Here is a 14063-nt window from a genome sequence, read left to right on the forward strand (position 1 = left end):
GCTGCCTGCTTTGTAGCATGGAGTGAGATCTGTGGTGTGGCGCAGCTCGGCTACCTGATCAGGAAAAAGGCCCTCCCCTCTATCCAGGTCTCTTAGCAGATCAGTCTGATATGCTTGAAGCACCCCCTTCATGTGTAATGAAGTCACAGCCTGGCCTGCTGCCGCGTATGCCTTGCCACCTTGTTAGCGCACTTCCATGGCAAGTCCAACTTTGTCATGGCGTGATCCTTAACCTCTAACAGCTCTACATATGCAGGGCAGGAGAATTGAGAAGGCTCTGCCTCAGCTTCTTCACCATCCTCAAATATCTCCTGCTTTTCCTGGGTAAAACCCCAGCAGAGCACTAACCTCAGTATCAGAAAGTGTTAAAGATATAACATCATCCTCCTGAGTCTCTCTCTCGTCCGCCGCCGATGAGTGCGAAAGGGAAAGTCCCTCTCTAAACCACTCAGACAGATTCACCTGTAATTCTCAGGAGCTCATTCTCCACCATGCCTCAGCAGCACCGGATCCTGAACCACGGGAAGCAGATGGCTGCCTTTTTTTTTCTTTTTTTCCCCTTTTTTTCCCCTTTTTTCCCCCTTTTTTTCCTCAAAAAGAGAGACAAATGAGAGCGGAGCTTTTTCATTGAAAAAACGCTCACAATGGACGCAGATTGCCTCCTAAAAAACATTACGTGTGTGCTCTTCATCCAAACAAATGACGCAAAGATCATCTGCGTCATCGGGTGTCAAATAACGCTGACACAGATGCACACATTGTCTAAACGCTTGCTAGTAGTCGCCATGATAGACAGAGAAAGATCGCTCTTACCAGTTCTTTCAGATGCACACTTCAAACAGAACAGTCAGTGAAGACGAAGAGGAGAATGACGTGTTCTCCCGGTGCCTGTTTATAGTCGCACCAGTAGTGACGACCGAGGCTGACGCCGGCCAATAAGTTGGTGTTTTTTCAAGGTATGCTTCAGACATGGGTCACAACGAGGTGCCCCCCATAGCGCCCCCTAGAGGACACAGTTCGAGGTTCCCTTAAAAGGGAACTAACAATATGCTTAATTTACAATATGGAGCATTTGGGTCCTGTGAAACATGAGCGGCGATAAAAGAGCTCAAATCCTTGTAGAAGTTAAAATGGTGTAGCATTTTAGACACACAATTATTCATAATATTTTAAGGATAATCCAGCAAATCCCTTCACCCAAAAAAAGCAAACTATGTGTCTGTAGACCACATTGTAAAATGACGTTGAATCCTTGATAGCCTCATTCCCTGATTCTCTAACGGTTTCATTCATTCAGTCAAATTTGCCCTGCTCCCATGTATGTGTGATGTGTTAAGACAAGTAATGTGTTAGTGTTTAGGTAATAAAACTTTGCGGCACAAAATTACATGAGTTTCTGATTCTGTCACTGCATGTGGATACTGTCCATTTAACGATCCGATCTTGTTACATGCTCTAATGGACTAGTACTGTAAGAAAGATATTTTCTGTGGCCATGAAAATATAATTTCTTAGAGTTGATATGAAATTACACTGAACGTTTGCTAGACGAACATATTAGTTGATGGTAATATTAATTCTGCTGCTGGCAGCTGGTATAATTGTAATTAATTATAATTCATTGTAATTATTTGTATACTGTGGCGAGTGGGGCGGGGCCGAGGGACGTGGGAACAAGGAGGGAGGCCGGCAATGATTGGGAAATCAGTGACACCTGCGATCCACTGCCGGTCTCGAGTCCCACGTAGGAGATGGAAGGATATAAAACTGGAGCGACGACAGTGAAGGACGAGAGAGAACCAGGCCTGGGCTTTTAGTTGTGTTTTGGTTTTTATTTGAGCACACCAGTCGTCCGTGAGGGGCTGGTGCGCTGTTTTGTGTTTATTTTGTTATTGAAGTTTCATGTTGATTGTCTGCCGGTTCCTGCCTCCTTCTTGCCGAAGATTACAAAGGTTGTAATTCATTACAGTGGTGCCGAAGCCCGGGAGAAGGAGGGACGCGCTGTTGAAGATCCCTTGCCGCTGTGGGGAATCCGCGGTGCCACAGAGCAGGCGAGGAGGATGCCGCCATGGACGCTCGAGGCGGTGGGCTGGAGCAAGTTGCCGGGGACGGGCGAGCTCGCTGCCGACCGCCCGCTATCTGGAGGGGTGGCTGCCGTCCGTGAGGGAGCGGACGAGTCGGCGCCGTTCGCCAGAGAGCCGGAGCCTGCTGCCGTCCGTCTGAACGGGGAGGTGCAGGGAACGGGGGACTCCTGCCGGCTGCCCAAAACCGGAGGAGCCGTCGCCGTCCACCGGGCGGCGGAGGAGTGTGGTGCCGTCCGCCGAGGGCCGTCCAGTGCCACCGCCAGGCACCGCGGAGGAGACCGCCCTGCCGGTGAAGGGCCGAGCAGCAGTGCGTCTGGGAACCGGAATTTTTTATTTTTTTTCTCCCCTCTCTCGTCTCTGTCGCTCCTCCTTCCATCTCCTTTTCTCTCGCCTCGTCTGTCCTACCCCCAGGTTCCCGCAGGTCCCCGTGAGCGGTCCCCCCCGGAGGGAGGGGGGGGGGGAGTAGAGCGCAGTCTCGAGGGTACCCCTCGGCCTGCGAGGGGCGATGGGGGTATGTGGCGAGTGGGGCGGGGCCGAGGGACGTGGAACAAGGAGGGAGGCCGGCAATGATTGGGAAATCAGTGACACCTGCGACCCACTGCCGGTCTCGAGTCCCACGTAGGAGATGGAAGGATATAAAACTGGAGCGACGACAGTGAAGGACGAGAGAGGACCAGGCCTGGGCTTTTAGTTGTGTTTTGGTTTTTATTTGAGTGCACCAGTCGTCCGTGAGGGGCTGGTGCGCTGTTTTGTGTTTATTTTGTTATTAAAGTTTCATGTTGATTGTCCGCCGGTTCTCGCCTCCTGCTTGCCGAGGATTACAAAGGTTGTAATTCATTACATATACATTGCACTTTTTGCTATAAAGGCATGGCTGCTTCATCAAATGTGATTTTATGTCATGTTTATCTTTGTTTACATTATTGGTTATGACAATGGTAGGGTTAAGTGTATGTGCCACATTATTTTTAAATGCGATACAGCAGTAAGACTGAGGCCCATCTAATGTTTAAATGAAGTAATACCATATGACTCTTATAACTGGGTTATGATGAGTAAAACTCCATTGGGATGGGTCTAATTTTTGAGAGAAATTCTTTTTTCACCGATTCACATTGTGGTAAGTAAAGTCCGTTTTATTTATTTATTAATTTTTTTTTTTTTTTCTGTACAAATTCCAGAAATTCCAAATTACTTATATTTTTTGTTTGTTTGTTTGATTATTATTATTATTATAATTTTTATTTTTATTTTTTTGGCTGAGAAATCTAATTTCATCTAAATGTGAATGTCTGTGATTACTGCTAGTATATTTTCAAACCTCTTTTCCTAAAGTGTTTTGGATTTCATGCACTACTGTACATTATTATTTTCAACCTTCATTCTGAATTTACCCTTCACTGTCTAAATTCAATTACTTCTTTTTTTCCCCATCATATCATTGTATCCTTTTTTTATTTATTTATTTATTTTTCGGCTGTGTACCTGAGCTCCCATTAAAGTCAGCATGGAATCTAAATTTTATTTACGTTCCTAGCGCAAATTGCTAGCGCACATTGCTAGCCTTGATATAAACAATTAATCCGTGCAAGTTAATCCACTGAAAAAACACTGTTTGTCTTCGTAATCTTTAATCAAAATATAAACATTTACTTCTGCTCTGGAATGGCATTCCTTTTCTGATGACGTCAGTTTGATGGCTTGGGCAGAATATCTTTAAACAGAACCTCCAACTGTTAGATTGCTATGAGTGAGAGACAGGGAGAAGGAGCGCAAACATAAAACCATGCCCTCTATTCAGTATTCCGTTTCAGCTGGAAATGCATCACTACACTGAAATAAAGTTGGCAGCAACTTCCGGTTCACACGGACTTTAACAGCATCATTTATTTTCTTATCAATGATAACACCCAGGTTGCACAACTATGTTGTTGTGCAAGTTTAAAAATAAAGCACCCACAGTAACTAGTTGTCAGTATTAGCAATTCACAATGAAGAGCCAAAGACAGTCTGTCTTTATTGAGCTTGAGGACATTTTTAGACATCCCTACCCAGCCAGCAATGACATGTGGGGTCCAGATGAGGGCTTCATGGGCGGCAAATGTGGGCCCCATTATGGGCTTGCACCTGGGATCCACATTAGGGTAAGCCGTGGAAGCCCAGACATACTAAAAGTGGGACCTGTAAGGTTAATTGGGCAATTCATGTCAGACCCATTTGGGCCCCACTTGCCCAAATGGGTCTAAAGTGGGTTTGCACCCAGGATCCAGCCGTGGATGCCAAGTTGGGTTTTAAGTGGGACCTGTAAGGGTCTTATGTGGGTCTTAACTGGGTAATTCATGTCAGACCCATTTGGGCCCCACCTGTCTAAAGGGGTTTGAATTGGGCTTGCACCAGGATTCAACCGTGAATGCCCCTATGGGCTTAAAGTTGGCTCTGTAAGGATCTTTAAAACCGATACCGATATTTATTGATATTGAATTTTTAAGCCAATATCGGCCGGTAATATCGAGCACCCCTAGTTGTCTAAATATGTGTTTCTGCTCCAAGGGACAGGCGTCTGGGACTGGGCTATTATTTGAAGTGTTAAGGTAGGCCTGCAACCTTTCTGAGAGTCCACTAATCAGCATAATTCAACACAGCATAAACTTTGACCTATTTTGATGTTTTTTACATTTTTGGGAAGTTACATTTTTCATTTTCTGCACGACTAACAAAAAATGACTGATGGATTGTTTTGGCAAAATATCTACATGTATGCAATTTTTGTTCTTTGGTAACTAGCGTGACTTGAAATGTATTGTGTTACAATTACTCAATCTCAACATGCTTGATTAGCCTACATGTAGAGTTACTACAAGTTACAAAAATTTGTACAGTAAGTAATTACATAACTCAATAGGCCTACATAGTTACTTTGCGCCTCTACCATGCAGGACCCATGTGTTCCCAGTTCAAACCCAACTTAACACATAAATATGCCATGCAGGACCCATATATGTGTTCTTAGTTCAAACCCATGCCCAATTGGCCCATGCCTGTCCCTTATGGGGCCCATGTAATCAGCTCATATGGGCTTCCTATGTGGGACTCATACTACAAATCCTACATGGGACCCGCTGATTTCACCCAGCCAAAGCTCATGCCCACACAGTAACCATGGAACCCGTACTTAACCCATCTGGGCCCCACATGTCATTGCTGGCTGGGTAATTTCTTTTTCAAGGCAAGAGATTAGATTGCTGAAAAAAGCAGCAATCGTTTGACCCGACAGGAAGGTAAAGATATGTACAGTATGTCTGCATAACAGTGATAAGTGAATAGAAGAGAATAAAATAAGAAAACTTAGCTCAGCGTCATGAAGACATTCTGAGATGAATAGAGGACGAAATATAGCCAGCTGATGTGGATGCTTGAACCTCTTCTTGATATCCTGTTCCTTTACACAAGGAAGGCAGATTTTTTCTAAACTGTTCTTGGGGTAGTCATATTAGCACAACTTCAGTGATAATTTGTGGGCAAAGAGTATATGTCAATCAACTATGTAATAATACTGAATAGACCCTATATAGGAATGCCGTGATGGGCATCATATCCCTATAGGTAGACATCAGGTGAGCTTCACTCATGTGATTGTTGACACTATTGGTTAATGGTAGGGTTTAGTGTAGGTGCCACATTATTTTCAAATGCGATAGAGCATTAATATTTTAACGCCACTCACCTGAGATTTCATTTACAAACTGCCATGATATGTCAAATAGGAGTGCAACAATGAATCAATCCAACAGATTAAAAAAAATAATAATAATAATTCCTGTAGTATAAAGAGGCACCTTTATTGTGAATCTTTTTTTTTTTTTTGCTTGAAGTTGAACACGTGTTTCAGATCAATGCTTTCGGTCTTAAAGTAAAGACAGACTAATAATCAATTTTAAAGTTCTGTACCTAAAAATTTCTTTTAGACCTACCAGTATAACCTGAAATGCACTTATTATTTTTTTGTGTCTTTGTTCTGTTGAATTTACTTTCTATTTTTTTTTTCTTTTAATTTGGTATATGTAGAAAATAATTCTTCTTCTGCAAATGCCTCAGACTGTGATGAATAGTAGCAGCTAAATCAAAGTATCAAATAAAAAAAATGAACAGCTAAATTTTTGTAATTTCTTTGTCATACCCCCCCCCCCCCCAATTAATATTTTCTTAAAAAAAAAATTGTTTAGGCCTATATTTTTGTTGTTGTTGTGATCTTCCCATTTGGCGTAAAGGATGTGGAAATTTTATATAAATCTTCATTCTATATTTTGGTTGCATTTGTGAGTAATAAAAATGTAGCTGGTTGTGTAAAATAGGTACATAATGTCTTAATATCGATATATTGTACAATATACTCCTGAATCAAATCGTAATCAGCAAAAGGTATCAGCAAATATCATATCGCTGGGTATGAGAATTGATATTATATTTTATCGTGACTATCTGTCTGATTTACACACCTAATGTCCAACAAACAGCAAAATAAAATGTTGCAAGATTCATGTTCATATGTTTAAATCAAACTGAATTGCTTTTAGTGCCACTTTGAAAATGCATTAACATTACACTGAAATGCATTTCTTCTTAACTACAGCAAATTACTGTATATTTTCTGCACTAATTCTACAATAGTTGTTCTGCAGTTACTGACTGTAATTAAGCAATTGTGATATTGTTAGAAAGACACTAACAATGTAACGGTTTTGCAACACTGTGTTCTTCTGTTGGCAGATGTTCGAACCCAAACAGGATGAGCCATGTGACCTCAGGGGCCTGAGAATGACCTCTGAGGATGACTGTTCCCTGGGCAACCTGTCTGATGCATTAGTCACCGCTGCAAGCAGCCCTCAGTCCAGTAGTCTCATCCTGCTGGAGGATCTGTGCAGCCCTCTAGAGGAGAACAGCGGCCTGGTTCCACCAACACCTCCGCCCTCTACTGAGGGAGAAGATGGGAAAAGCACAGAGAGCAGCATGAATGAGTTGTGGAGGGAGGATGAAGACAAAGAGAAAGAGGAGGAGAGGGGGAATACTGAGCCAGTGACCGAAGCGAAGGAAGAGCAGGAGCTCTCGCAAGCACACGCGAGAGATAGTGAAGCTGAAAAACATCTGGTTGTTGATGAAGATAATGCTTCAGAGGCAGTGGACACGAACGCTCCACCTTCATCCTCTTCCTCATCATTTGTCATCCCTGAGTTGCGATTAGATCGGTCCTTCAGTACAGATGCCCTCTCCACCCCCGGAACTGATGAAGAGTATGAAGAAGATGAAGATGATGAGGAGGAGGAGGAGGATGAGGAGGACAGTGATGATAACTACCTGGAACGCAGTGACAGCAAACGGAGGAGCATGGTAGAGTCCACTTCCTGTGAAAAGCACTCAGGTGGACTCAGCGTGCAGAATTCCCTGCGCAGACGCACACATAGCGAGGGCAGTCTTCTCCAGGACCCTCGCACAACCTGCTTCGCATCTGACAATGCCATCAACTGTGTGGAGGTGACCGGGACACAGAAGGGAGGCTGGATGCTTCCGTCACCCAAAACCCTGAAGAAAGAGCTGACTAAGAATGGAGGGTCCATGCACCAGCTGTGTATGCTGTTCTCCGGAAGAAAAGTAAGTCCTTGTTCTTGCTCTGACAGTCAAACGGTGTAGGAATCATTTATTTTCGTCATGTTACTTGCTTTAGCTGATATATTACTGAGGCCAAGGCAAGCATCACTATTAAAAACTGCATTAACATTAAGGACCTTTCTAGGGACATTTAGGGAAAATAGAAATGTGTCCTTCACCATTTGCATTTTGGACACTTGCTAGTACTTGTCCAAATGGTCAGACAATGGTTGGATTCGGACCTTGGGACTGGGCTTTTTGAATTGATTAATTTTTTTACTTGGGCCAATGAAGCAAAGTAAAGTAAAGCAAAGGAACAAAAGCAAAGCAAAAGCCTGTTATGGCAGCAAGCTACGCATAGGTCTTCACAAAAGCACATGCACAGCACAAGACAGAGACAGAAATGTCCCATTAGCACTCACACGAAAGCCGATTTTTATCATTTGTATCCTCAGCATAAACTGCAGAACAAGGTAAGGGGTTTGGTCCAGTCACATCAGTTCATCCTGACACTTGCCTTCATAAACAGATTCTATTTCTGCACACAAGTAGAGAAAAACATTTGAATAGACTAAAAAGACTAGCAACAGGTGCTTAATTAAAGGTTAGGCAACTATGCAGCACTAACATCATACAGCACTTCAGTTATAGTTTTAAGTAATTTAACTCTTAAAGTAGTTTGTAGTAATGTCACGTGTAAACTGTAAATTCTACTGATATTTTAATGCACTATATTCCATAATTTGCTTCTAGATATTTGTTCATATGCACATAGGGATGCACTCTCAGTTTTGTCCACCAAGTGGCGTTCTGTCAATTCATTTAGTTCTCCAACCAGAGTGACAGTATTTGAAGATGTTAACTAGACAAACTGTTTTAAGAACACTCGCTTACATACATGTCTGTGAATACATGCTGGAATGATTGTTTTTGTAAATGTAAGTAAGTGTGAATTCTATTGCTCTAATTTAAATATAATCAGAAGCAAGGAAATACATAGTCAATAATTCACTGAAGACTGATACATTCCTGTAGTGCAAACCCAGTGAATTTGTGAATCAAGTGAAGTTGCCATCGATTAAAACAATCCTGCAAAAACATTCTATACTATTCATAGTGCAAAATATTTATCCCTTAATATCATGGTATGCATACATTGGTATTACCACCTCATATATCACTGTAACATGATTTTTCCACAACTATGTAAGTCTCTTAGAGAAGGCTTGTAGTCAATAGTGACATTAATGCTACATGATAGGAAACATGTTCAAATTATGCCCTCAACAAATGTTTTGTTGCTGTTTTTGATTAAAGACTAAATAATGACTCTGGACACTACAAGAAGATAAGGGTGCATGATGGGATGTCTGTGTTCTAGTAGTAACTAATGAAAAGTTTGAGACTGATTCAGTGTGAGAGAATGAGGTGAATGATTCAGAGTGAGTGAGTGAATCAGTGACTCACAAGTTCTTTTTTTTTTACATGGTGTGTTCAAAGAATCATTCCTTGATGCTCTTCTTTTTCTAAGGTCCATTGGCATGGTCTGTAGCAGCCTGCTTAAAACAAATGAGCTCTTTCACTTCTGTCTGTGAATGTCTTCCTTTTATTAATTTCACATATATTGACTCCACAACATATTTAAAAACCGAAAACAAGCAAATAACTAGCAATGTTTTAGTTATATTTATATTCAATTGTATTATTAGATGTTTTGATAGTATAAAAATACTATACTGTTAATTTGTATCTGTATTTTGCAGATATTGTGAAACAATACAAAAAAATTAAAATAATAATAATCTACTTATGATTATGATCTGTCCAGCTCTTGTGATGAAGGGAACTATATAATAATTTTAACTATAATTACCAATAATTTTAAACAATACCAGCGCATTTCAGCCTAAGAGCCTTCTGCAGGACATTCAACACACATAATACATAAACATTTAAAAACACATCTCCATATCGGATTACTAATTCACATTCGTCTTCCATTAATAAATGATCATTAGTAAGGTGCTCCATCACCTACAGCTTGTATAAACTTCTACTGCTCGTGTTTTCACACTACATGAAATTACTTCAAATCCTTTATAACCTTCATTGTTTATGCAGGCTGTCTGTCACATACAGTTCAAAATACTAAGCTTAGCTTTTAAGGCCTTCCATTGATTAGTACTGCCATATTTAACTGCATCAATCTCTCCTTACAGGATGTTCCTATTTGCACCCTTAGATCCAGTGCTGCAAACTTGCTTACTGTTCCTTAGTTTAAACTGTGTTCAGATTGTTCTTAAGGGGGAAATCACCCCCCATTTAAACCTGCCTATTAAAATAAAGTCACATCAAAATGAGCTTTTTTTTGTTACTACTAACTGTTGTTCGGGTAATTCAATCATTTGTAGTTCAGTCACTCAATTCTTTTTCAGAAACTGGTGCCACCTCCATGACATTGCCGGCATTGCCTCTGAAAAAACTTGTCTTATATGCATCCAAAAATAGCTCAGACACCTCATTGTGAAGGACAAACTCTTGAATAATGCAGCGTAATGTGGCTTGTAACTCACTTCTACACATCGCCACCTTTATAGTTCACTTAAGGAAATGTGAAACAAAAGCTATAAATCCAGCACTCCAGTGATGATAGTCAGTTCGCACCCCGTTTCTTTCGGCCTGTGTCTGGTGCATAATGAGACTATAAATATCCTGAATGGGCACATGATCCTGTGTCCGTATGCGCATGCATTTGGAGAAAATTACTGCATTCCTAGGAGAACTGCAGTAGGGAGAAAGGACAAACAATCATTGTGTCTGAAATCTGCAAGGCAGACAGAAATTAATACTTTTTTTTTCTTTTCTTTTTTTATCAAAGATGCATTAAACTGATTGAAAGTGACCAAAAATACATGTATTATGTTCCAAGGATTTCCATTTGAAATAAATGCTTTGAACTTTCTATTTTTAAAGATTCCTGAAAAAAAAATGGCACATTAAGCAACACAAATGTTTCTATCAATACTGACAAAAGTGATGTTTTTTGATCAGCAGTTCAGCCAATCTTTTTATTAGATTGATTTCTGAAGATCATGTGACACTGAAGACTGGAGTAATGATGCTGAAAATACAGCTTTGATCACAGGAATAGGTTACTTACATAAATTATATTTAAATGAAAATCTCATCTTAAATTCTAAAATTAATTTACATCATTACTGTGTTTAGTTTCTTTTTTTATCAAATAAATGCATCCTTAAAAACAATAAAAAATCATACCAACCCATACTTTTGAGCAGTGGATACTGTTTATACAGTAATCACATATGATGCAGGACACAGTTTCTTTCTGTTTTCTCTTTTTCACAATGTGGATTTCTTAAAGATACCAAGAATGATACCAAGATGGCGCTGCACATGGCTGCTTCAGTGCTTGGCTCTCCAGTGTTTGTACTGTTTTTGTTCGTTTTTCCTGTTTTTTGTTTAACAAACACGATCAGTTTCACCAGGGATGAACTGCTGAACATTCGGCAGAACACACCACATTATATTTTTCCGGATTTCTATTATACAGACGTTTTACTGAACATTGTTATCGGAGGAGCAGCGGCGCTGATCAAGCGCTTCAGGACGCGCAGACGGGGAAAGCGAGCGGGAGCGCTCATCAGACTCAGGAAGCGCGGATTTCGAACGCCGTTGCCTAGCATCCATCTCGCAAATCTCCGCTCTCTACCCAACAAAACGGACGAACTCCTTCTGCTCTCTCGGACAAATAAGGATTTCTCTCACTCTGCTGCTCTGTGTTTCACGGAAACCTGGCTGAATGACGCCATACCGGACAGCGCGCTCCATCTGCCGGGCTTTCAGCTGTTTAGAGCGGATCGCGACGCAGAATCAACGGGGAAATCGCGCGGCGGCGGGACATGCTTTTACATCAATGAACGGTGGTGTACAGATGTAACTGTGTTAAAGAAGATGTGCTGTCCTGATCTAGAAACGCAGTTTATCAACTGCAAGCTGTTCTATTCGCCACGGGAGTTTCACTCGTTCATTCTGGTTAGTGTTTACATTCCACCTCAAGCGCATGTGAGCTCAGCTTTACAGAAACTCGCTGATCAGATCACAGACAACAGACCACCGACTGTGACAGAGCCATATACTGTATATGTTTGAGTCCGAGGCAGAAGAAACTGAAACAATGCAACCACAACAACTACAACAGTCTGTTACAGCGTGTTATTAATCTAGTCTTAGTTCATGTTAGCTCATTAAATAATACAGTTGCAACTTTAGATTTTAATATTAAATATTGGAATACCTAAGATTAATGAATGTTCAGAAGAATTTGTCATTGGCAGTTTTTGTTAACTAATTAACTAACTAACTACTGAATCCCTTATGTAAAATGTGAATGAACAATAAAAAGTCAAAAAATTCTTTAAATATGTTTTAAAATGTAGTGCAGTTGCTTTATTTATGGGGTTTCTAGGGTAAGGGCTGCATTTTCTGCAGTTTAGCGCCATCTGCTGTCAGAGAGTGAATGTGCTTTCATTCTGAGCGTCTCTCACGTGTTCCTCCATGTGCTTCTCATGCATGCTTGTTTACATCAGAGCACACATGAGTTTTTAAGCAGCATACAACTGTGTTGTGCATTTTGACCAGTTGATGGGAATAGTATTTTTAAAATGCATTCCAAATTCAGAACAATTTGTAATATATAATTATTCACGGTATTTAGGAGTGCCCACATAACAATATTGTGCATATTCATCGCTGTGATGAATACTGGCACATGTCCAGTTGGTATATAGTGGTAAATAGTGATATTATTATTACAAAAGACACTGCAGCAAACTAAAACTTTATCTTGATGTCATTAAAAAGAAACTAGGAAGGATATGCAAAGTTTTAGGAGATGCAGTTTCTTTTCATCCTCTGACAGAACAACATGTGAGTTTGCCGGTCTAACTCGACATCTATATCCAACAGCAATATGACTCTTGTGATTGATGGACATACACGAGTTGTTCCGAACACTCCTCTTTGATTACACAGGACACATCCTGGTGCTTCAGAAGGGTAGAAAAGAATCATTAATATTTTAAACTGGGGAGTTAGTCTTATGTTCTGAAACTTATGGTTTTGATCTCTTATATGTGTAAATATCAAGAACATTTTGATTCTCTAGTTCATGACCCCTTTAAATAAAGATGCTTCATACTGTTGCTCCTTCTTTGCAGTAGCTGACCTGACTGAGAAAATTTTATGTAGAAAAAGACAGTTTGTGTTAATGTTTTCTGTACCGCCCTTTCAGTGCTGAAGAAGAAATTCCACTAATTGCAGTCAGACACATTTCAGAACACAATGCAATGAAAACAAGACATTGCATTGCTAGCTGCACACTGTCTGTGTTCACGTACTTGCATAGAATGAGTCTAAAAAATCACATATCTTATATTAGGAACGATTCTGGTTTCACATGCAAATATCAGTGTTCATACCATTCAAAGTTATTTTATAAAATCCACAGTATCTTGGCAAATTCTGCAGACTCATTTGATGAGAAAAAGTAATCTCTGTTTAAAATACATTTTCCAGTCATTATGTTGGACAGCTTAGTGCTTTGAATGAATAATAGATTAGATGATTTCCTTGGAGCGACTAAAAGGTTGTACAAGCATCTAGAATAGAGTTATATTGCACCCTTATTGAATAAATAATAAGTGGTGTTTGCAAAGGCATCACTTTCACCACTGCACATTTGAACATTTGAGTCAGTCAGAAATCACCCAGAATATTAACAACTACCTAGAAATGTGATGAAATGCTTAGAACACCTTAGCAATACCCTCACAATGACCTTTTCATCTTGGCAGTTTTGTACAGGCAAAACATTGAGTTGATATACACTTTAGTCTTTGTATAATACACTCTCTCCATTTCATATATTTTCTATTTCATAGTTCATATCTGAGTTCTCATGTGTCGCTGTCTTATTCTCTACATTTCTTTTTATCCAAACACTTTCAAGGTTTTTTTATTTTATTTTTCACATTACGCAAGTGTGGAAAAAAAAGTGATGCATGAGGGACTCAACGAACACCAACTGAACCATCCCGTCACAGATAACAGAGCAAAATTCAGAGTTTAAGGAAATCATCTGTCTTCGGTTCTTGTGTCCTAATTTCCTCTGCGCCGCTCGGTTCGGTAGTAATCTTTCACACAACCTAAAAATACCACAGGCAAGATAAGAGGCTCATTCTTAGTGAAGCTCCAGTTATGGATGGGAGAGAGCTAATATGCCGTACATCATGTGAGCAGGGTAATATGAATTCC

At 40.4% G+C, this 14063-nt stretch overlaps 1 protein-coding gene across 4 annotated transcripts in view; it reads left to right on the forward strand.

The window, feature by feature from the left end:
* Positions 1–7824, forward strand: part of LOC132132741 (regulator of G-protein signaling 3-like) — a 30094-nt gene extending 22270 nt beyond the window's left edge. The window contains exon 3 of one of the 4 annotated variants that reach the window (XM_059545253.1): positions 6852–7824. In XM_059545253.1, the coding sequence (XP_059401236.1) occupies positions 6852–7769 (918 nt within the window). In that variant the 3' untranslated portion in view covers positions 7770–7824. The remainder of the gene's footprint in view (positions 1–6851) is intronic. The other 3 variants (XM_059545262.1, XM_059545279.1, XM_059545271.1) reach the window with 3 other exon arrangements.
* The last annotated feature ends 6239 nt before the right edge of the window (positions 7825–14063 follow it).

Source organism: Carassius carassius, chromosome 4, assembly GCF_963082965.1.
Source record: "Carassius carassius chromosome 4, fCarCar2.1, whole genome shotgun sequence".
NCBI classification, from domain to species: domain Eukaryota; kingdom Metazoa; phylum Chordata; class Actinopteri; order Cypriniformes; family Cyprinidae; genus Carassius; species Carassius carassius.